The sequence below is a fragment of the Aquarana catesbeiana genome, linkage group LG02 (assembly GCF_042186555.1).
Source record: "Aquarana catesbeiana isolate 2022-GZ linkage group LG02, ASM4218655v1, whole genome shotgun sequence".
NCBI lineage: Eukaryota > Metazoa > Chordata > Amphibia > Anura > Ranidae > Aquarana > Aquarana catesbeiana.
This window is the reverse complement of record NC_133325.1, coordinates 40,386,192-40,410,438: the sequence shown is the minus strand read 5'-3', so window position 1 is coordinate 40,410,438 and position 24,247 is coordinate 40,386,192. Positions and strand designations below refer to the sequence as shown.

Below are 24,247 nucleotides of genomic sequence, written 5' to 3'. Positions count from 1 at the left end.
GAACATGTTATAATGAACTTCTATAAATGTTAATTGTGCCTAACAAGCACCCTGAATATCTACCTTGTGTCTCAACCCCCCCCCCATAAAAAATAGCAGTGCACTTCCTGATACTTGAGTGTGCACTCCTATGCCTACAGCCTCATATCTGTATAGCTGCAGTGTGAGATCTATGGCACTGTTGCCTCTGGCTGCTAGTCTCAGGAGATTTGGAGTGAGATTTGGTGATGTCACTACTGTGCTGCTCACTGTTCTCCTTGCTGTTGAGGAAGCTGCACCTGAGGACCTGCAGTGCAAAGATCTCCCTGCATCTGCTTGCTAGCTCCTCCAGTGCAGAACATGGCCTGGTAAGTCAGTACTGGGGGAAAAGATCAGCTGCAGGGAGACCATAGGCAATACAAGTGACTAGTCCTTATCCCCACTGCCTGACTTTTTTGGGCACAGACTGCAGAGTTAGGTTCCTCTTTAACGGCCTCCCTCCCGCCCGTCGTATAGACAAATGACGGCGGAGCAGGGCGGCTCTTGTTCTGGGACGACGTCATATGACAGTGCCCAGTTTAGCCACGATCGCCGGGACACGGCCACGAGCCCGATCTCGGCAAAGAGCCACGGCCCTTTACCCATGTGATCAGCTGTGTCCAATCACAGCCGATCACATGTAAACAAGAAGATGCCGTTTATCAGCTCTCCTCGCCTCACACCGATAGAGTGTGAGGAGAGGAGAGACGATCAGCAGCATCTCCTCACATGGGAGACATGTAAAGGTAATCAGGGCACTGATCATCAGTGCCCTGATTACAATGCAGCCCCAACAGTGCCCATCAATGACTCCAGCCAGTGCCCATTAGTGCCTGCCCATCAATGCCACCTATCATTGCCCATCAATGCCACCAATCAATGCCCATCAATGCTGCATATTCGTGCCTCATCAGTGCCACCCCATCAATGTCTATCAGTGCCCAACAATGCAGAATGTCAGTGCCCATCAGTGTAGCCTCATCAGTGAAGGAAAAAAAATTACTTATTTACCACATTTTCTGACAGAAACTGAGAAAAAACATTTTTTTTTTCAAAATTTATGGTCTCTAATTTTTTTTTGCAGAAAATAAAAAACCTAGCAGTGATTAAATGCCACCAAAAGAAAGCTCTATTTGTGTGAAGAAAATGATAAAAAAAATAATTTGGGTGCAGTGTAGCATGACCGCGCAATTGTCATTCAAAATGTGACAGCGCTGAAAGCTGGCCTGGGCAGGAAGGGGGGTGAAAGTGCCCGGTACTGAAGTGGTTAAGGTAAACTTCACAACATTACCAAAAACACGCGCTCACTATAGCTAATCACAATTAGCGCTATGGGCCGGCCATACTACGGATGAGATGACTGTACCTGAAGTAGTTCTTTGGCAGAGCCCCTCTTCTCCACATCCATCTCCAGACAGCGGTTCAGGAAATCCCGGAACGTCACTGACAACTTCTCTGGATTCTGTAGCTCTGGGGTTCCGTTGGTTGCAATAAGATACAATGCCTGTTTAGAGGAAAGTGAGAGGTTATTTAAAGGAAAAAACTGAATTTACTCTTCCAGAGTTCAGAAAAAGTAGCGACCTCCACCCCTCTCCTGAAAGACTGTCCTTATTATAGTTATGTATTCATGTAACCCTTTATTAGGTTGCAGTACTCCCCCTGACAATGCATTCATCTGCTTTTCTCCCTAGCTGGACAGCGCCAACAATAATTATTTAGAACAGTAAATACTAAATGTCATTACAATACACAGCCGCCCTGCACATTACACAGCCCCCCTGCACATTACACAGCCCCCCTGCACATTACACAGCCCCCCTGCACATTACACAGCCCCCCTGCACATTACACAGCCCCCCTGCACACTACACAGCCCCCCTGCACACTACACAGCCACCCTGCACACTACACAGCCCCCCTGCACACTACACAGCCCCCCTGCACACTACACAGCCCCCCTGCACACTACACAGCCCCACTGCACACTACACAGCCCCGCTGCACACTACACAGCCCCGCTGCACCCTACACAGCCCCGCTGCACACTACACAGCCCCGCTGCACATTACACAGCCCCACTGCACATTACACAGCCCCACTGCACATTACACAGCCACCCTGCACATTACACAGCCACCCTGCACATTACACAGCCACCCTGCACATTACACAGCCACCCTGCACATTACACAGCCCCCCTGCACATTACACAGCCACCCTGCACATTACACAGCCACCCTGCACATTACACAGCCCCCGTGCACATTACATAGCACTCCTGCTCTCCAAGGAGATCCCCCAGTCTCCAGGGAGAGCCCTGCCAGCATACTCTAAAGTAAAAAAAAAAAAAAAAAAACTCACAGCCTGTTTTATGAGTCCATACTACACTGTGTGTTACTATAAAAACCAATGCCTCTAAATAGCTCATCTCTGATCTTTTATGGCTGATCACGTCACCTCCGGCCATTCTCCTCCTCCAATCTAAACGCTACAGCTGGAGGGGCTGAGTGCACAGCACAGCCGCCGGTCACGTGACCTCTCCGGCTGACGTCAGAGGGGATCTCGGCCCCTCCCGCTGTAGCCCTTTTTTTTTTTTTTTTACTTAAAGTACACTGGCAGGGCTCTCCCAGGAGAGGCAGGGCATGCCGGGATGACATCATTTGTTCAATCGCGATGCAGCTGTTCTCTGCATCGATGCAGAATCGTTCAAGGCTGTATCGCGATGCATCGATTCTGCAATTATTTTCAACACCCCTACTTTTAAATGATAAAAGTTGGAGCTCTTTTTAAACGATTCAGTTTCTGAATATTGACATATAAGGAATTTATTCATGCAGACTTGTAAGGTAACTTAAAGTGGTTGTAAAGACTGAAGGTTTTTTACCTAAAAGACCTTCATTTTGCAGCCACCCCTCCTATACTTACTTGGGCCTGATCTCGACCCAGCAATGTGCATGAGAGCAGAAGCTCTCCTGGGTCTCTGCCTCCTCATTGGCTGAGACACAGCTGTCAATCTCAGCTGGTGAAGAGGAAGGAAGCGTGGCCAAGCCGCACTCTCTGTATCTCAAAGACACACGGAGGTAGCTCAGGAGCAAGCATGCACGAGTGCCCTCCAGAGCAAGCAGGCAAGCATGGGATGCATAAGATTAGAAACATATGAGCAGGCATCGCTTATTCCCTGCTTTACAATCCTCATTTAACATTTTAACACCAACACAGGTTCACGTTAAACTGGGATTTAGCCTGAAGTGGCTACTCACCCGGAGTGGATTCTCATTTAGATAAGGAGGCTCTCCTTCTATCATCTCTATAGCCATGATGCCCAGAGACCAGATGTCCACTTTAGGGCCGTAAGCTTTACGAGTGACTACTTCGGGGGCCATCCAGTATGGGGTGCCGACCATTGTACTTCGTTTACTATTCTCCTTGGTGATCTGGGCACAGAAGCCAAAGTCAGCTGAAAACAAGAAGAAAAAAGAAACATGAACACGTTTAATACTTAACATTCAATACATCAAACCAAAATCTTGGTTATCAATGATCATTGTTCATGCATACGCTTTACTAACAATTAAATGACAATATTAGGTACTTATATGCTAATGTTAGGATCTGTATAAAATAACAAGTTCGTTGGCAAAAATGTATTTTGTTGGCAGAAAGAGGTTATTAGAGCATCGCTCTTGGACTGTCTTGTTGTGCAGTCTGTAAAGAGACAGTTAAGCTGGCCATAGACAGACTGCAATTCAGCCGGTTCAGCAGGGATCAGACAAATTTAGATCAGTAAGAGGCCGTTCTTGCTCAATAATCTATTATTTTCAGACACTGATTAGTGTATTCTGATAGTGCCCCTTTGCCAGAATACAATGTCCTGGCGAGGGAAAAAGTGTCTCCATCAACCTTTTTTGTGTGGCTGGAGGAATCCATGGCCAGCTTTAGCCTCCTATTATTCTACAGGAGAGTCTAGGTTGCAGACAACCTGATACATTACCTCCCATAGTGTGTCTATAGTCTTTGACCATCTCCCATAGCATGTCTACAGTCTTTGACCATCTCACATAGTGTCTCTGCAGTCTTTGACCATCTCACATAGTGTCTCTGCAGTCTTTGACCATCTACCATTGCATGTCTACAGTCTTTGGCCATCTCCCATAGCATGTCTACAGTCTTTGACCATCTTCCACAGCGTGTCTACAGTCTTTGACCATCTACCATAGCGTGTCTACAGTCTTTGACTATCTCTCATAGTGTGTTTAAAGTCTCTGGCCATCCCTATACTGTGTCTTCAGCCTCTGACCATCTCCTGTAGAATGTCTACAGCCTTTGACCACCTCCAATATGTGTCTGCAGCCTTTGGCCATCTCCAACGGTGTGTCTGCAGTCTTTGACTATCTCCTATAGTATGTCTGCAGTCTTCTGAAAATGTCTATTTGTTTGAGACCTTTCTTTTGCAATACTTTTGTGTGAGTCCCTTTGGTGATGTCAAGGGGCACAACTGAGGCCCCCCTAAATACAGTGCCTTAAAAAAGTATTCATACCCCTAGAACTTTTCAACATTTTGTCATGTTACAACCAAAAACGTAAATGTATTTTATTGGGATTTTATGTGATAGACCAACATAAAGTGGCACATCATTGTGAAGTTGAAGGAAAATGATAAATGGTTTTCCAAATTTTTTACAAATAAATATGTGAAAAGTGTGGGGTACATTTGTATTCAGCCACCCCCCCCCACCCGAGTCAATACTTTGTAGAACCACCTTTCTCTGCAATTACATCTTCAAGTCTTTTTGGGGATGTCTCTACCAGCTTTGCACATCTAGAGAAGGACGTTTTTGCCCATTCTTCTTTGCAGAATATCTCAAGTTCTGTCAGATTGGATGGAGAACGTCTGTGAATGGCAATTTTCAAGTCTTGACGCAGATTCTCAATTGTATTTATGTCTGGACTTTGACTGGGCCATTCTAACACATGAATATGCTTTGATGTAAACCATTCCATTGTAGCTCTGGCTGTATGTTTCGGGTCGTTGTCCTGCTGGAAGGTGAACCTCCCCCCCAGCCTCAAGTCTTTTCCAGACTTTTAACAGGTTTTCTTCTAAGATTGCCCTGTATTTGGCTCCATTCATCTTCCCATCAACCCTGACCAGCTTCCCTGAACCTGCTGAAGAAAAGCATCCCCTCAACATGATGCTGCCACCACCATGTTTCACGGTGGGGATGGTGTGTTCAGGGTGATGTGCAGTGTTTGTTTTCCACCACACATAGCGTTTTGCTTTTAGGCCAAAAAGTTAAATTTTGGTCTCATCTGAGCAGAGCACCTTCTTCCACATGTTTGCTGTGTCCTCCACATGGCTTCTCACAAACTGCAAACAGGACGTCTTATGACTTTCTTCCAACAATGTCTTTCTTCTTGTCACTCTTCCATAAAGGCCAGATTTGTAGAGAACACGACTAATAGTTGTCCTGTGGACAGATTCTCCCACCCGAGCTGTGGATCCCTGCAGCTCCTTTAGGCCCGGTTCACACCTATGCGAATTGGATGCAGCTTACACCGCATCCAATTCGCATAACATTTTAAAATCTATTAGTTTGAAAGCATCTGGCTCACATATGTGCGTTGCAGTCGCACTCTGCATTGCCCAAAAAACGTGTGCGTTTCCTAGGCAGTGCAGTGCGAATTGAAGGCACATATTCTTCTATGGGAACGCATCTGATTCGCAGGTGCATTCCGTTGTGAACAGGCATTCTCTCCCCCTCCTCACTACACTTCCCCCCTCTCCCTGCTCAGCTTATCCGCAGATAGAACGGAGAGGCACCGATGAACAGCTGTTTTTGCTCTTCGCAGAGAAAACGGAGCTGGAATTTGCACCGGACTGGTGTGAATCCAGCCTTAGAGTCACCATGGGCCTCTTGGCTGCTTCTCTAATGAATGCTCTCCTTGCCCGGCCGGTCAGTTTAGGTGGACGGTCATGTCTTTGTAGGTTTGCAGTTGTGCCATACTCTTTCCATTTTCGGATGATGGATTGAACAGAGCTCCGTGAGATGTTCAAAGCTTGGGATATTTTTTTATAACCTAACCCTGCTTTAAACTTCTCCACAACTTTATCCCTGACCTGTCTGGTGTGTTCCTTGGCCTTCATGATGTTGTTTGTTCACTAAGGTTTTTTAGAAAACCTCTGAGGGTCTCACAGAACATCTGGATTTATATGGAGATTAAATAACACACAGGTGGACTCTATTTACTAATTAGGTGACTTCTGAAGGCAATTGGTTCCACTAGATTTTAGTTGGGGGTATCAGAGTAAAGGGGGCTGAATACAAATGTACCCCACACTTTTTACATATTTATTTGTAAAAAATTTTGAAAACCATTTATCAATTTCCTTCCACTTCACAATTATGTTCCACTGTGTGTTGGTCTATCACATAAAATCCCAATAAAATACATTTAAGTTTTTGGTTGTAACATGACAAAATGTGGAAAATTTCAAGGGGTATGAATACTTTTTCAAGGCACTGTAAACAAAGTTGACCCCCACTGGTGTAGAAAGTGGTAGGAGTTCTGGAAACTATAGACCAAACTCTCTGAGGAATGTTTCCAACACCTTGTTGAACCTATGCCACGAAGAATGAAGGCAGTTCTGCCACGAAGAATGAAGGCAGTCCCGAATGCAAAAGGGGGTCCAACCGGTACAGCTTCTGGCAGCTCCCAGGAACTTCCTCAGAACCTACTTTGGGTGATGGCAAATGCAGCCACGTGGTCAAGATGGGTCACAAGCACCTTGTTGGGGGATCAGTGCACTAAAACCTGTAAAAGATACGTACTTAGCTTGACCGATCCATCCATGCCCAGCAGGATGTTGTCGCTCTTGATATCCCGATGAATGACTTGGTTGGCGTGGAGGAATTCCAGGGCCTGGAGACACTAAAGACAGGAGAAGCATGTCAGCCATGTACCAAGGGACAGATCATTTTTGAGACGTTAAATGGACTCTGCCAGCAAAACAAATAACAAAAAAACAGCTTGGTCGCTAAAAGAAAAAGAGCTAGACTGTAAAAAAAAAAGTAATAATACTTTTCCACTATGACCTTCATCCTGCTGAAGAACTATGGTGTTGATTACTTCTCTGAACCCAACTGCTATCTGTCCTCCTTCCATAACAGTCTATTTACCTCTCTGCATACAGCTGCAATCTGTCCTTCATCCATAAGAGTTTCTGTCACCACATCGGTGAGTGAGCCACCAGCCAGGTACTCCATAACGACCCATAACTCGTCCCCGACCAAGTAACTGCAACGATCAAGGTCACGTTAGTCATGTTAGTTGGAGGTGAAAGACTTCATTTCATGCATTCCATAAAATATTCTTCATTATGATCACAATAAAAAATATTTATATTCACGTGCGGGGCTCCAGCATTTCTCCCCCCCCCCCCCCGGATTCACCTGTCCAGATAGTTGACAATGTTCGGGTTCTTGTTTTGCCTCATCACAAGGATCTCATTGATAATTAACTCCTTCTTCGGCTGCTGCTGCAGATTCATCTGTTTAATAGCCACCTACAAGGAGAACATAAGGATCTACGAAATGCTTCAAGATTAGTTTGAGATACAACAGTCTTCTTAGAGTTACCACCCAAGGCCAGCCATACACGGTGCAAATTTCTTTCCTGCAACCACGGGTTACAGGAAAGACATTTGCTCGATTCCCCCATCAACACAGACAGTGTTTGATGGGGGAATCCCTCCTACCGAGCAATAGTCTGCTCCCAGCGGGGAGGTGAGGGAAGCCGTCCCCACCAGGAGAAGACAATGACTGTCAACAATTGCACTTGTTGGGGTGCTGGATTGTTTATTTTTGTTCACTCATATTTTAGATTTTTTTGGCAATTTTGTATGGACTAAGAATTTAGTATTTTATATATACACTCACTGGCCATTTTAGTAGGTACACCTTGCTAGTACCAGGTTGGACCCCCTTTTGCCTTCATTCTTCATGGTATAGATTCAACAAGGTGTTGGAAACATTCCTCAGAGATTTTGGTCCATAGCGACATGATAGCATCACACAGTTGCTGCAGATTTGTTGGCTGCACATCCATGATGCCAATCTCTTCCACCACATCCCAAAGGTGCTCTATTGGATGAGATCTGGTGAGTGTGGAGGCCATTGGAGTACAGGGACCTCATTGTCCAGTGGTGAGATGATTGGAGCTTTGTGACATGGTCCATTATCCTGCTGGAAGGAGCCATCAGAATCCTGAATCCTTCATACAAGGCAGGATGGATCCATGCTTTCATGTTGTTTACACCAAATTCTGATCCCACCATCTGAATGTCGCAGCTGCAATCGAGACTCATCAGACCAGGCAACGTTTTTCCAATCTTCTATTGTCCAATTTTGGTGATCCTGTGTGAATTGTAGCCTCAGTTTCCTGTTCTTAGCTGAAAAGAGTGGCACCCGGTGTGGTCTTCTGCTGCTCTAGCCCATCTGCTTCAAGGTTCGATGTGTTGTGCATTCAGAGATGGTATTCTGCATGGTTGTAACGAGAGGTTATTTGAGTTACTGTTGCCTTTCTTTTATCTCAAACCAGTCTGCCCATTCTTCTCTGACCTCAGCAAGGCATTTTCCTCCACACAACTGCCACTCATATTTTCTCTTTTTGCACCATTCTCTGTAAACCCGAGAGATGGTTGTGTGTGAGAATCCAAGTAGATCAGCAGTTTTTGGAATACTCAGACCAGCCCGTCTGTCACCAACACCCATGCCACGTTCAAAGTCACTTAAATCCTCTTTCTTCCCCATTCTGATGCTCGGTTTGAACTCCAGCAAGTCATCTTCACCACGTCTAGATTGCCTAAATGCTTTGAGTTGCTGCCATGCGATTGGCTGATTAGCAATCTGTGTTGCCGAGCAATTGAACAGGTGTACCTAATAAAGGGGCCGATGAGTGTAATGTTTGTATATGAGTTTAATACCACTTTAAGGTTCCGGTTGTCAGTGACCACAGAGGAAATGAGGTTTAATTTCCCCCAATGGGGTCACAGAAGGGAGAATCAAACACACAAAAAAAGTATCAGAAACAAAAAAAAAAAAAAAAAAAAGTAGAAAAAAAGAACAAAGGAAAAAAAAAAAGTAGAAAAAGAACAAAAGAAAAAAAAAAACTATATCCATAACAAAAAAAAATGATATATATATTAATAATACATTTTTTGGGGAGGGGGCTGGACAATACTTTAATTTTCAGCACACACAATGCAGGACAATTTACCTCCTGACCAGTGGCCACTTCAACTGCAATGTACACCGTCCCAGATGCCCTGTGTGAGAGACAACACTCCATGTTATTTCCATTTATATATACAGAGCACAGCAACCATCTATATCAGTCCATAGAGCCCCGCATCTCATCACATACAGACAGGTACACTTTGGATGATTCTGCGTGATTGATCATCAAACTAGCTGTATTTTTTTTTTTTTTTAGTTACTAGATAAATCTGGCTCATCCTGAGGAAGGCTGTACATACAAACTCCATGTGGACAGTGGCGTTGGTAGGAACTGAATCCAGTACCCCAACCCAGCCAGGCCACAGTGCGGATCGCTTTTTTTATTTATTTATTTATTTATTTATTTATTGTGCGCCATCTTGCAGGCAGATTTCTGCAGCAATATGAAAACCTCCAAATGCAAACCCGAGTGTCTCCACCCACCTAACTAAAGCTGACCTTGTGAAATCGGATCCTAAAGCCCCCATACACACTATTCGATTTTCTGCAGATTTTTGTCTTCAGATTTACCAAAACCTTGTAGTGCAAGGGCCTGCCTGATTGCATACAAATTGAAACTCTTAAGGTTTGACCTCATATTATATGGTTTTGGTGAATCTGAAGACAAAAATCTGCAGAAAATCAAATAGTTTGTATGGGGTCTTAGATTGTAAACTCCTTGGGGCAGAACTGATGTGAGTGTACAGCGCTCAGCAGTATATACACTATATTACCAAAATTAGCGGGGTTGAGGTCAGGATTCTGTGCAGGCCAGTCAAGTTCCTCCACCCCAAACTCGCTCATTCATGTCCTTATGGACCTTGCTTTGTGCACTGGTGTGGTGCACAGTCATGTTGGAACAGGAAGGGGCCATCCCCAAACTGTTCCCACAAAGTTGGAAGCATGAAATTGTCCAAAATGTCTTGCTGATGCCTTAAAGTGATTGTAAAGTCTCTTTTTTTTCCCTATAAAAATAACAAACATGTCATACTTACCTGCTCTGTTGCAGTGGATTTGCAGAGAGCAGCCCCGATCCTCCTCTTCCCGGATCCCTCTTCGCTGCTCCTGGCCCCTCCCTCCTGTTCAGTGCCCCCACAGCAAGCAGCTTGCTATGGGGGCACCCAAGCTGAGTCACAGCTCTGTGTATCCATTCAGGCGCGGAGCCCCGACTCGGCCCCGCCCCCTCCTTCCCCTAATTGGCTAGCTGACTTTCACTGACAGCAGCGGGAGCCAATGGTGCCACTGCTGTGTCTCAGTCAATCGGTAAGGAGAATCTTGGACAGCTGAGACATTCGTGGACAGAGAGGGACCTCAGGTAAGTATTAGGGGGGCTGCTGCACACAGAAGGCTTTTTATCTTAATGGATAGAGTTCATTAAGATAAAAAAAAACCTTCTACCTTTACAACCCCTTTAAGAGTTCCCTTCACTGGAACTAAGGGGCCAAGCCCAACCCCTGAAAAACATCCCCACACCATAATCCCCCCTCCACCAAATGATTTGGACCAGTGCTCAAAGCAAGGTCCATAAAGACATGGAAGAGGGAGTTTGGGGTGGAGGAACTTCACTGGCCTGCACAGAGTCCTGACCTCAACCCGATAGAACACCTTTGGAATGAATTAGAGCGGAGACTGTGAGCCAGGCCTTCTCATCCAACATCAGTGCCTGACCTCACAAATGCTTTTCTGGAAGAATGATCAAACATTCCCATAGACACACTCCTAAACCTTGTGGACAGCCTTCCCAGAAGAGTTGAAGCTGTTATAGCTGCAAAGGGTGGGGCCAACTCAATATTGAACCCTACGGACTAAGACTGGGATGTCATTAAAGTTCATGTCCGTGTAAAGGCAGGCGTCCCAATACTTTTGGTCATATAGTTTAAATACCTGTAATAAATGAATAAGTTGTTGTAAAGTTACTAAAAGGCCAACGTTATCTCTGATAGTCCTGTGACGTGATTCTGGGCAGAACGGACAGCACTGCGGTATTCCGGTGGGCGCCATATGTGCCCAGGTTGAGAGCCGTCCAGCAGGAAGACAAAAGGTACATTCATGCTGAGAGTGGAAGCAGGGGCATTCCCCGGCTGTGAGGGAACGCATGTCTACCGGGCCGTGACCAGCTCGCAGGAATTTGCATGCAGGCTCTGTGCCAAGGGAGCTTTTAAAAAGGTAACAACTGAATGGCCCCCTCCTTCCCGGGGGACACAACGGACGCCGCGGATCCTGGGAGCGAAGATCGAGCTTGGGTGTGCCGAATAAAAATCCTAATAAGAGCGATGATGTGCCGGCTCCAGAGTGGGAAGTCACACCTCGTTATAGGTCGCGCTAATTGAGTGCGAGGATTAACACCGCCCGCTCGGCCAAGAAAGTCTGACGCTGGGTTTTTAAAAAAAGCCGCGTTCACTGAAAGGGAAACCATTCGGCATTTTCACTGAGCAGATCTTCCAGTTATTATTGTAATATTCACTTGACAAGGTCAGTCCACTCATAAGTGAGGATTTACAGTTCTAGGTGGGGCCAGATGGGCCGAGCCAGTCCTGGACTTCTAATGTGTCTTCAATACTCCAATAGAACTCTTCTCCGGCCCACCGAACAGTTCTGGATCTTCCCGCCCACTTTTGGGTTTTCCCCGTTCTGTCTGTTACATTCTCCATAATATAAAATGAATTACAAAAAGTACTGTAGTGATGGTGGGAACCCGTCATAATGGGCACAGCAGATGCACAGACCCAGGACCTCAGCACAGGGATGGTGGAACCCCTCATAATGGGCACAACAGGTGTACAGACCTGGGAACTCAGCACAGGGATGGTGGGAGCCCCTCATAATGGGCACAGCAGGTGTACAGACCTGGGAACTCAGCACAGGGATGGTGGGAACTCCTCATAATGGGCACAGCGGGTGTACAGACGGGGAACTCCGCACAGGGATGGTGAGAACCCCTCATAATGGGCACAGCAGGTGTACAGACCCGGGAACTCAGTGCAGGGATGGTGGGAGCCCCTCATAATGGGCACAGCAGGTGTACAGACCTGGGAACTTGGCACAGGGATGGTGGGAACCCCTCATAATGGGCACAGCGGGTGTACAGACCGGGAACTCCGCACAGGGATGGTGAGAACCCCTCATCATGGGCACAGCGGGTGTACAGACCTGGGAACTTGGCACAGGGATGGTGAGAACTCCTCATAATGGGCACAGCAGGTGTACAGACCTAGGAACTTGGCACAGGGATGGTGAGAACTCCTCATAATGGGCACAGCAGGTGTACAGACCTGGGAACTTGGCACAGGGATGGTGAGAACCCCTCATAATGGGCACAGCAGGTGTACAGACCTGGGAACTTGGCACAGGGATGGTGAGAACCCCTCATAATGGGCACAGCAGGTGTACAGACCTAGGAACTTGGCACAGGGATGGTGAGAACTCCTCATAATGGGCACAGCAGGTGTACAGACCTAGGAACTTGGCACAGGGATGGTGAGAACTCCTCATAATGGGCACAGCAGGTGTACAGACCTGGGAACTTGGCACAGGGATGGTGAGAACCCCTCATAATGGGCACAGCAGGTGTACAGACCTGGGAACTCAGCACAGGGATGGTGGGAACCCCTCATAATGGGCACAGCAGGTGTAGACCTCATAATGTGAACATATCAGGGGATGTCCAAATTTGCCACCAAATGAAGGCCTATTTATCCTGAAAATAATAAAGTATTATCTACCTGGATACACTAAGTAGTTACGATGATATGTATAGTTTTACTAACAAATTGTAAAACAGCATCCAGGGATTGGGATTTGTTTTACCATCAGACAATAAGGGGCTATGAAGGGGGCTGAGAAGTTCTATTCTCTATAATGAACTCTTTCTGTACTGTGCTGGCAGATCTCATTATCAAAGCTAGGTGCACATAGTGCCTGCACTAACAAAGATCCAAAGGCTCGGGTGGTACATTGTATGTTAAAGAGGAGGTCCAGACTGGGTGAAAAAAAAATAAAAATCAGCAGCTACAAATACTGTTTTATACTTTAGGGCACTTACCTGTCCAGGGAGCCCGCAATGTCGTCACCCCAGCCGATCTTCGGATCGACTCCCAGGTGCTGCCTTTCGGCCTCACTGCTGGTTCCCTACTGCAAGATACGCGCTGCGCTAATTGGCCTGGCGGCAGGAGAAGGAGGAGGGGGGGTGGACTTCCGGGAGATTACGCCGCGGCCCGTCTCCCGGAAGTGGGGAAGAGGACCTGTCAAAAATGGGTCCCCGTTCCCCCCTCCGGTGTCACATTTGGCACCTTTCAGGGAGGAGGGGGGGGACGGGGACCCGTTTTTGACAGGTCCTCTTCCCCACTTCCAGGAGACGGGCCGCAGCATGATCTCCTGGAACTTCGCCCCCCCCCCCCTTCTTCCCCCGCCGCCGTACCAATTTTTTTTCACATATACCCTAGTAAACAGTTCGGATGGGTAACACATTAACCTTTCAATTTTATCGTTCGTTCAGCAGAAACTTTCCAAACGTCCTTGTTTTTTCAGCTCAAAAACGTCCCAATGAACACCCATTTTGTCCCCATTAACTGGCCTGAAAAACGAACGAACTGGCCAAATGACCGAATTTCGGCCAATTTTCCGTATAGTGTATGGCCAGCATTAGTGTCCAATTTGTCCGCTGTAATATTACAGTCCCGCTATAAGTCGCTGATCGCCGCCATAACTAGTAATAAATAAATAAATAAATAAATAATCCATATAAATATCCCATAGTTTGTAGACGCGATAACTTTTGCGCAAACCAATCAATATACGCTTATTGGGATTTTTTTTTTACCAAAAATATGTAGCAGAATACCTATTGGCCTAAACTGATGAAGAAATTTGATTTTTTTTACGTTTTTATTGGATGTGTTTTATAGCAGAAAGTATAAAAAATATTTTATTTTTAATAAATAAAATATTTAAATATTTAATATTTTTATAATTTATTTTTTTTTTCAAAAGTGTAGGTCGTTTTTTGTCTTATTTAGGTACAACATCCCACGTCAGTTAAAGTAACGCAGCACCGGAAATAAAAATAGCGTGGTCATTAACCACTTAAAGACCGAGCCTATTTTTTGAATGTGTTGTTTACAATTTAAAAACAGGTTTTTATGCTAGAAAATTACTTAGAACCCCCAAACATTATAATTTTTTTTTCTAACAATACTTTCTGTCACACCGTATTTGCGCAGCGGTTTTACAAGCACATTTTTTTTTGGAAAAAATACACTTTTTTTGAATTAAAAAATAAGACAACAGTAAAGTTAGCCCAATTATTTTAAAATGTGAAAGATAATCTTAAGCCGAGTATATTGAAACCCAACATGCCACGCTTAAAAATTGCGCCCGCTCGTGGAATGGCGACAAACATTTACCCTTAAAAATCTTGCTAAGCGCCGTTTAAAAATTTTTACAGGTTGCATGTTTTGAGTTACAGAGGAGCTCTAGGGCTAGAATTATTGCTCTCACTCTACCGATCGCGGTGATACCTCACATGTGTGGTTTGAAGCCAGTTTTCATATGCGGGCGCTACTCACGTATGCGTTCGCTTCTGCACGCGATCGTTTAAAAAAAAAAAAAAAAATTCTTATTTATTTTACCTATTATTTTTATACTGTTTAAAAAAAAAAAATTGTGTTACTTTTTTTCCTATTACAAGGAATGTAAACATCCCTTGTAATAGAAAAAAAGCATGACAGGACCTCTTAAATATGAGATCTGGGGTCAAAAAGACCTCAGATCTCATATTTACATAAAAATGCAATATAAAAAAAAAAAAAAAAAAAAAAAATATGTTATGGAGACGTCATCTTCCCCTCACTCGTCTCCATACCCAGCAAGGGTGAAGATCCGATCGCCTCCGCTGCTGCCGACGGCTCCGGTAGGCGGAGGGCACCAGAGCATGGTGGGAGGGGAGGCCCCTCTCTCGCTGCCCATGAAAGTGACCTTGCGGCGAATCCGCCACAGAGACCACTCTTATCAGAGTGCGGACCGCTGGCCGAAGAAGAGGATACTGGGGTTATGTCAGCTAGCTGCTGACATAATGCTGACGATATTCCTCTTCAAACTTAGGACGTATATCGGCGTGCCGCGGTCCGGAAGTGGTTAAGGGGGGAGGTAAATCTTCCTGGAGGTGAAGTGGATAAAAAAAATAAAAAACCCAGTGGTGATTAAAAACCACCAAAACCACCAAAAGAAAGCTCTATTTGTGTGAAAAAAATAATAGAAAGTGAATTCGTGCGTTGCATGACCGCGCAATTGTCAGTTAAAGTAGCGCAGTGCTGAATAGCAAAAAATGGCCTGGCCATGAAGGGGGCAAAACCTTTCTGGAGGGCAAGTGGTTAAAGAGAGGAGGGTTTGTCTGTATTGTAATTTATTATTATGTTTTTGTTCACTTGCAATGTGCATCTGGACCTTGTATATAGGACTTCTCCAAAAGACCAGATTCCCTAGCACAGCCCCCCTCCCTCCGTGCATGTCAGTGCTAGGGAGAGGAGTGGGAATCTGAATAAGTAGCACTTCTTTCACTTTTCAGGGAAGGCCCACTTTAAATATGCCCATGTGAATGAGACCTTATGGGAGCCGGTATACAGGATATATTACTATCGCCCATTTGGGGTATAATGCACTTTTGATCATATCTCCAGGGTGAGGAGGTCAGAAGAGCATTAGAGGATAGGAGATACCGGAATGAGTACAAACAACAAAAGTTGTATGGAAGGAGCACAATCAGCAGAGGACAGGAGGGAAGAGCACAGGAGGAGTACAATCAGCAGAGGATGAGCAGATGGAGCACAGGAGGAGTACAATCAGCAGAGGATGAGCAGATGGAGCACAGGAGGAGTACAATCAACAGAGGATGAGCAGATGGAGCACAGGAGGAGTACAATCAGCAGAGGATGAGCAGATGGAGCACAGGAGGAGTACAATCAGCAGAGGATGAGCAGATGGAGCACAGGAGGAGTACAATCAGCAGAGGATGAGCAGATGGAGCACAGGAGGAGTACAATCAGCAGAGGATGAGCAGATGGAGCACAGGAGGAGTACAATCAGCAGAGGATAAGTAGATGGAGCACAGGAGGAGTGCAATCAGCAGAGGATGAGCGGATGGAGCACAGGAGGAGTGCAATCAGCAGAGGGCAGGAGGAAGGAGCACAGGAGGAGTACAAACAGCAGAGGACGAGTGGAAGGAGCACAGGAGGAGTGCAGTCAGCAGAGGACGAGTGGAGGGAGCACAGGAGGAGTGCAGTCAGCAGAGGACGAGTGGAGGGAGCACAGGAGGAGTACAACCAGCAGAAAATGGGTGGAAGGAGCACAGGAGGAGTGCAATCAGCAGGAGGATGAGCGGGAGGAGTACAATCAACAGAAGATGGGTGCAAAGAGCATAGGAGGAGTACAATTAGCAGAGGATGAGCAGAAGGAGCACAGGAGGAGTGCAGTCAGCAGGGGATGGGCGGGAGGAGCACAGGAGGAGTGCAGTCAGCAGAGGATAAGCAGATGGAGCACAGGAGGAGTGCAATCAGCAGAGGATGAGCGGATGGAGCACAGGAGCAGTGCAATCAGCAGAGGGCAGGAGGAAGGAGCACAGGAGGAGTACAAACAGCAGAGGACGAGTGGAGGGAGCACAGGAGGAGTGCAGTCAGCAGAGGACGAGTGGAGGGAGCACAGGAGGAGTACAACCAGCAGAAAATGGGTGGAAGGAGCACAGGAGGAGTGCAATCAGCAGGAGGATGAGCGGGAGGAGTACAATCAACAGCAGATGGGTGCAAAGAGCATAGGAGGAGTACAATTAGCAGAGGATGAGCAGAAGGAGCACAGGAGGAGTGCAGTCAGCAGGGGATGGGCGGGAGGAGCACAGGAGGAGTGCAGTCAGCAGGGGATGGGCGGGAGGAGCACAGGAGATGTGCAGTCAGCAGGGGATGGGCGGGAGGAGTACAATCATCAGAGGATGGGTGGGAGGAGCACAAAAGGAATACAATCATCAGAGGGCAGGCAAAAGGAGCAGAGGAGAAGTGCAATTATCAGAAGATAGGCAGAAGGAGCAGTGGAGTGCAATCATCATCATATGGGCAGAAGGAGCACAAGAGGAGTAGAATCATCAGAAGAGGGCCAGAATTAGCACAGGAGGAGTACAATCATCAGAGGAGGGGCAAAAGGAGCAGAGGAAGAGTGCAATCAGCAGAGAACAGATGGAAGGTGCACAGGAGGAGTGCAAGCAGCAAAGGATGGTTGGATGGAGGTCATCCACTGTGCATACATCTCACAACCGGAGTCACCGATGTGCATACATCCCATCACCAGGGTCACCGCTTTGCATACATCTCACCACTGGGGTCTTTGAGAAACATATAAAGCTGCTGCTAACCCACCAACATTCAACCCAGAACTGAAGGTCCACTTGTATCATTAAAAAAATATATATATACTAACCCTTGCCCAATCTTCTCGAACCTTGTGTATTTTTTCTTTGGGTCTCCCACACTTACGATGGTTCCTGTAAGACCAGAATAAACAATGTTAAAGGACTGCTAAATACTGTACATAGGACAGACTCTACAGCCCCATCGGCTGGAGGTTTTTTGTTATTTTGTTCCTATTGGCCCACCTCACCATAACGTGTCTGGAGATACCTACAGCCTAAAAATGTAATGTAAGCTTGATGGGTGTTGCCATCTGCCCACTTGCCATATTACTGCTGGGCAACCTAAAATAAAAGAATACCTTCCTTCAAGACACCGGGGTTTCCGAATATGCAGTTGACCAATGGGCCAAAGGGTATTTTCATAGGATTTTCCTACCCCCGACTATACCTTACCCAAAAGTAACATAAATCCTACCCCTAACTAAACCCAACTCAAAAGTAAATAAATCCTACCTGCGACTATACTTAACCCAAAATTAACATAAATCCTACCTCCATCTATACCTAACCCAAAAGTAAAATAAATCCTACCCCCAGAGTACATAGTTAGGTTGAAAAAAAAGACACAAGTCCATCCAGTTCAACCAACAGAAGGGAAAAAAATACAATCCAATATACACAAACCTATACCCACAGTTGATCCAGAGGAAGGCAAAAAAACAATAAAGCATGATCCAATTTGCTCCAATAGGGGGAACAATTCCTTCCTGATCCCCCCAAGAGGCAATCGGATATTCCCTGGATCAACTTTACCTATAAATATTAATATCCAGTACACTTAATCCAACGTAAAATAAATCCTATCCCTTCACTATACCTAACCCAAAAGTAAAATAAGTTCTACCCCTGATGATTCTCAACTCAAAAATCAAAAATCCTACCCCAACTATACCTAAACCAACTTCCTTTTTCCTTCTATCCACCTTGCCGTTCTATCTACCTTGCCCACCACTATCTAACGTATCTTAAAACTATAAAACCTACTCTAACACCGTACAACACTTCTTAAGCTTAGGTGAATTACTGAATATTTAGTCTTCCAGGACTAAGTTACTTCCAATGTCGTTACATAAGTTGTCTGGGCCATGGGCAGGACAATACCTTTGGATTTGGACATTAGCTTTCACCAATTTTCCGATTCCCGGTAATCTAATAAACATTGGTTTCCAGTACTTGTTATCTTGTTACCTTATCCCAACTGGACCATTCTGTATCTCACTAATTTTTATGTAAAATCAATAAAAATGTAAACGTAAAATAAAAAAGGATTCTTACTTAGGTTTTCCAGGACCTCCGCGTCTGTCATCTTGGGTTTCTTCTTCAACTTATCCGCTCCTTTGGCCACGTTGTCTACTGATGGCACGCTGTTTTCTGTTGGTTCCGAACAAGCCTCATCCTTTTCCGGCGGTGTGGGTATGACCACTGAGCGAGTATATATCTACAACACGAATTTACAGTCACCTGGCTAGTATGAAATGAGGTTTCAGATCTTCAAGTCTTCAGCCTAGGTTTAGTTATACAATCCATGTGCTAGGTGAAACTTCCAATGGACAATTGTTATATACATACAATGGAGATAAGCTTATAAGAAAACCAAATGGTAATTACTCGATTGAATTAGAAATAGGCCACACAAGGCTCACTTTCAGCAAAACTCCAAGCAAATACAAAGACGACCTTCAGTCCAGTTACGCATTGACTAGAATGTACCCATGGTAAACATTTTTTATGAGATAGCAGCAGAAGTAAATGACGTACTTTTTACAGGGCCTCGGCCATCTTCTAGAGCAGGTGTCTCCAAACTATGGCCCGCGAGCCAAATCCGGTCCGCTGCAGGATTTTATTGGGCACTCTGAAGGGACTTTGATGGGGACCCTGATGTAAGGGGGCTGTTCTAATGGGGCCTCTTATGTAATGGAGGACATTGATGGGGACCCTGATATGAGGGGGACTCTGAGAGGCTCGAATTTATTTGCTTTACTGAATTTTCTTCTGTTGTTCAAAATCAGGGGTGTACAACCTATGGCCCCAGAGAGTTTAGCATGTGACCTGGGCACATCTGGAGGGACGCTAGGGATGTTGTGCAAACACAACAGCCACAAGGCTGTCCACAAGGTTTAGGAGTGTGTCTATGGGAATGTTTGACCATTCTTCCAGAAGAGCATTTGTGAGGTCAGGCACTGATGTTGGATGAGAAGGCCTGGCTCGCAGTCTCCGCTCTAATTCATCCCAAAGGTGTTCTATCAGGTGAAGGTCAGGACCTCTCAAGTTCCTCCACCCCGAACTCGCTCATCCATGTATTTATGAACCTTGCTTTGGGCACTCTTCCAAATCATTTGGTGGAGGGGGGATTATGGTGAGGGGTTGTTTTTCAGGGGTTGGGCTTGGTCCCTTAGTTCCAGTGAAGGGAACTCTTAAGACGTCAGCATACCAAGACATTTTGGACAATTTCATGCTCCCAACTTTGTGGGAACAGTTTGGGGATGGTCCCTTCCTGTTCCAACATGACTGCGCACCAGTGCACAAAGCAAGGTCCATAAAGACATGGATGAGTGAGTTTGGGGTGGAGAAACTTGACCGGCCTGCACAGAGTCCTGACCTCAACCTGATAGAACACCTTTAGGATGAATTAGAGCAGAGACTGCGAGCCAGGCCTTCTCATCCACATCAGTGCCTGACCTCACAAATGCACTTCTGGAAGAATGGTCAAACATTCCCATAGACACACTCCTAAACCTTGTGGACGGCATTCCCAAAAGAGAGTTGAAACTGTTATAGCTGCAAAACTTGATAGAATACCTTTAGGATGAATTAGAGCGGAGACTGCAAGCAAGGCCTTCTCGTCCAACATCAGTGCCAAACTTCAGCTAATACTTTATAATTAGCTACAACAAGCAGTTTTTTTTTCCTTTTGGGACAAAGGTTTTACATAAATAAATGAAAGCTGACCACTGTAAAATGGTTTGTCTCATCCCCGTACACTGATACATTTGTAGGAGAGCTTGTTCTTTTGAAAAACAACTTTCTGGCCAGATCACCAGATATAAATAGAAGATAGAAAGCCTACTAAAAGGAAAACTGTCACATTGAAGAATTGGTAAGCTGCAATATAATAAATGTTTGCTTTTGGGTTTAATACCTCTTTAACCACTTGCCGACCAGCTCACGTACATTTACTGCGGCAGGTTGGCTCTCCTGCGCAAACCGACGTACCTGTACATTGGTCAAGAAGGATGGCGGGCGCGCGTGGCACAGGACCGCGGTCTCGATGTCCGCCGGTGACCCGCAATCGCTGTGTAAGAGGCAGAACGGGGAACTGCCTATGTAAACAAGATGAATCCCCGTTCTGCCTAGTGACATGTCAGAGATCTTCTGTTCCCAGTGATCCAGAGCAGTGATCTCTGTCATGTTCCAGTAAGCCACTCCCCCTACAGTTAGAACACACCCAGGGAACACACTTAACCCCTTGATCGTTCCCTAGTGTTAACCCCTTCCCTGCCAGTGTCATGTTTACATTGATCAGTGCAATTTTTTAGCACTGATCAATGTAATAACGTCACTGGTCCCTCAAAAAGTGTCATTCGGGGCCAGATTTGTCCGCCACAATGTCGCAGTCCCGCTAAAAATCGCAGATCACCGCCATTACTAGTTAAGAAAAAAAAAAAGTCTCTAAATCTATCCCGTAGTTTGTAGACGCAATAGCTTTTGCGCAAAACAATCAATATACACCTATTGCGATTTTTTTTTTAACAAAAATATGTAGAAGAATATATATCTGCCTAAACTGATGAAGAAATTTGTTTTTTTATATATTTTTTTTTAGATATGTATTATAGCAGAAAGTAAAAAAAAAAAAATTTTTGTTTTTATTTCAAAATTCTAAATGTTTTTGTTTATAGCGCAAAAAAGAAAAACCGCAGAGGTGATCAAATACCACCAAAAGAAAGCTCTATTTGTGGGGAAAAAAAGAACGTAAATTTTGTTTGGGGACAGCGTCGCACGACCGCGCAATTGTCAGTTAAAGCAACGCACAAAGCGGCCCGGTCATTAAGGGGGCAAATCCTTCCGGGACTGAAGTGGTTAACTTCTCCTTTCTTGCTTTTTTTTTTTTTCTGATTGGAAGGCGCACACAATGGCAGACCTTTGAAACAAGATTAAAATAAAAGAAGTACAGAGAAAGCCGCTGCGTTCACATCTACAATGTTCAGTCCGCTTCCTGCTAATCACTGTTTATAAATTGGTATGGGAAGGAGTCTGGCCTGGGCTGCTTGTTTACTCCCTCTACAATGATACTCCAGAAGACATAATTAGACTTGCTTGTGAAGACAGATAATAATTGTTTGTCTATGTGGCCCCCCCCCCTTCGGTTTCAGGCACTTAGGGGGAGTTATAATAGTAAAGCAGACAAACAAGGAGCAGTTTCACACTCCGGTCTGGTGTACACAATGGGGCTGATTTCCTAAAGGAGTAAAGACTTAGCAAAGGTGTAGTCAACCTCTTGCCTACCAAGGTACGTTTTTTAAAAAGCACGGTAGACAAGTGGTAAAGTAAAGTGATCCAAGCGGCTCTAGAGATCACTTTTACAGGGCTCTCAATGTGCACCCCTTCCCCGCTTGGTGGGACCCATGGTGGTTCCGGGGTTCCCCCTTTCCTCTGGGAAACCTGGGATCATGCCACCCATGTAAGTGAACGGGGCCGCGCCGCACTTGGAGCACAGTGGTGTGGGCTTTTACGGGTTAAAACAGGCAGTGAGGAGGTGAGCGAATGCCTCCTTTCTGAATGTCAACCACCTTCTACAAAAAGGTCCACCACGAATCAATCTTCAGATGGCCAACACAAGCATATGCAAGCCCTTGCTAAGCTTAGTAAATAGGCTGAATCCATGTTCCCTTCAAATCAGTAAGATGACGTTGTGTTTCCCTTCAACCAACAGAGATAAGAGAAGTTTGGTGCTATGTTAGTCATTTTTGCCCAATGATCATTCATAAAGGCTCCTATTTAGGCTGCAGAATTGGCACAATCTGGACTACAGTATCTGTCTCTCAGACCTGAGTCCAGAAATTAAAAAGGTTTTTTTCACACTTGACAAGGATTGGCTGAAGCACAGATGATATCTACTGATGATAAATAAATGATTTCCCCATCCCCTTAGTGAGCAAGCAGATGCAGGGAGATCTTTGCACTGCAGATCCTCGGGTACAGCTTCCTCTCCAGCCAGGAGAATAGTGTGAAGAACAGTAGTGACATCACCAAATTTGACTCCAAATCTTCTTAGCCTAGCAGTCAGAGGCAGCAGTGCCATAGATCTCACACTGGTGATACACTTTGATGCTACAGAACAGGAGTGCCTAGGCACAGTCACATGGCAGAAAGTGCATTGCATCCAAAACACAGATCTATCAGGGTACTGCTTTGGTCACAGTTGACAATTCTAGATGTTCCCTAAAAGAGAGCAAATCTTCCCCTATTAATTCAGGTTCACTTTAACTGACTCAATGACAATGCCCTCAGTAAAAGTGAGCTCTAGAACAGACATAAGACTTCTAAGAACCTGGTCATCTCATAGATCTTCTGATCTTGAGATGATCTCCCTTCTGGTCATCTTATAGATCTTCTGACCTGGAGATGACCAACTAATAGCTCTTATAGCTCTTCCGATCTGGAGATGATCTCCTTCCTGGTCATCTCAGATCTTTTGATCTGGAGATGATCTCCCTCCTGGTCATCTCAGAACTCTTCTGATCTGAAGATCTCCCTTCTGGTCATCTCATAACTCTTCTGATCTGGAGATGACCTTCCGTCTGGTTATCTCATAGATCTTCGGATCTGGAGATGACCAGAGAAAAGCTCAGTTCACATACCGATTTTGTGTAATCTGGACGTGGAGCGACTGCTGGCGGTGAGTCTGGCTCTTTGATATCTTCATCTTGAAGTTCATCCTCCAAAGCGGGAGTCTCTGATGCACCTTTTGAATTCTGCAATCAAAACATACATAGTCTGTATAAGAGGGTACTACCATTAAATGCCTAAAACCAAGATCAGTCTGAGGGGTAGGCAAGAGAGGCAACCTCTTTGGGCTCTACAGCAGGAGGAGGGTACATAAAGGGCAGAACCTACAACTCATGCTGCTGAAGTAGTCCAGAGCTCATGTGGGTGGAAGTGGTGGCCTTTTTGCCTGCAGTGCTCAAGGACTTTGTCCCTAAACTTTCTACATCTGAGCGGGTAAAAAGGGAAACAAATCTCAGCCACATCCATCTCCCCTCCAACACATATATTCTTGTACTGCTCTGCCCCCCCCCCCCCCATACATCCTGTCAGATTCTTCACACCAAAAAACTCTCTACATCTGACCTGAAATGATGAAGAAATCCCCTCTCAAACTCAGCTAAACCTGTGCAGGTATCCTTTAGTACAGTCATGTGACTTATGATGTCACTTCCAAAAGCAAGGTCAAAGCATGCATGGCGGGGGGGTTTCCCTAAGCAGCTCTGCATATAAGAAAATATTG

At 45.4% G+C, this 24,247-nt stretch overlaps 1 protein-coding gene across 1 annotated transcript in view; it reads right to left on the bottom strand.

The window, feature by feature from the left end:
* The window catches only part of PAK1 (p21 (RAC1) activated kinase 1), a 115,732-nt gene that overhangs the window by 5,850 nt on the left and 85,635 nt on the right, over positions 1 to 24,247 (bottom strand). The window contains exons 6-14 of the mRNA XM_073612815.1: positions 23,601 to 23,714; positions 19,015 to 19,177; positions 17,748 to 17,811; positions 9,292 to 9,340; positions 7,467 to 7,579; positions 7,194 to 7,311; positions 6,846 to 6,945; positions 3,279 to 3,475; positions 1,385 to 1,522 (exon numbers count right to left, since the gene is read on the bottom strand). Of these exons, the coding sequence (XP_073468916.1) occupies positions 1,385 to 1,522; positions 3,279 to 3,475; positions 6,846 to 6,945; positions 7,194 to 7,311; positions 7,467 to 7,579; positions 9,292 to 9,340; positions 17,748 to 17,811; positions 19,015 to 19,177; positions 23,601 to 23,714 (1,056 nt within the window). The remainder of the gene's footprint in view (positions 1 to 1,384; positions 1,523 to 3,278; positions 3,476 to 6,845; positions 6,946 to 7,193; positions 7,312 to 7,466; positions 7,580 to 9,291; positions 9,341 to 17,747; positions 17,812 to 19,014; positions 19,178 to 23,600; positions 23,715 to 24,247) is intronic.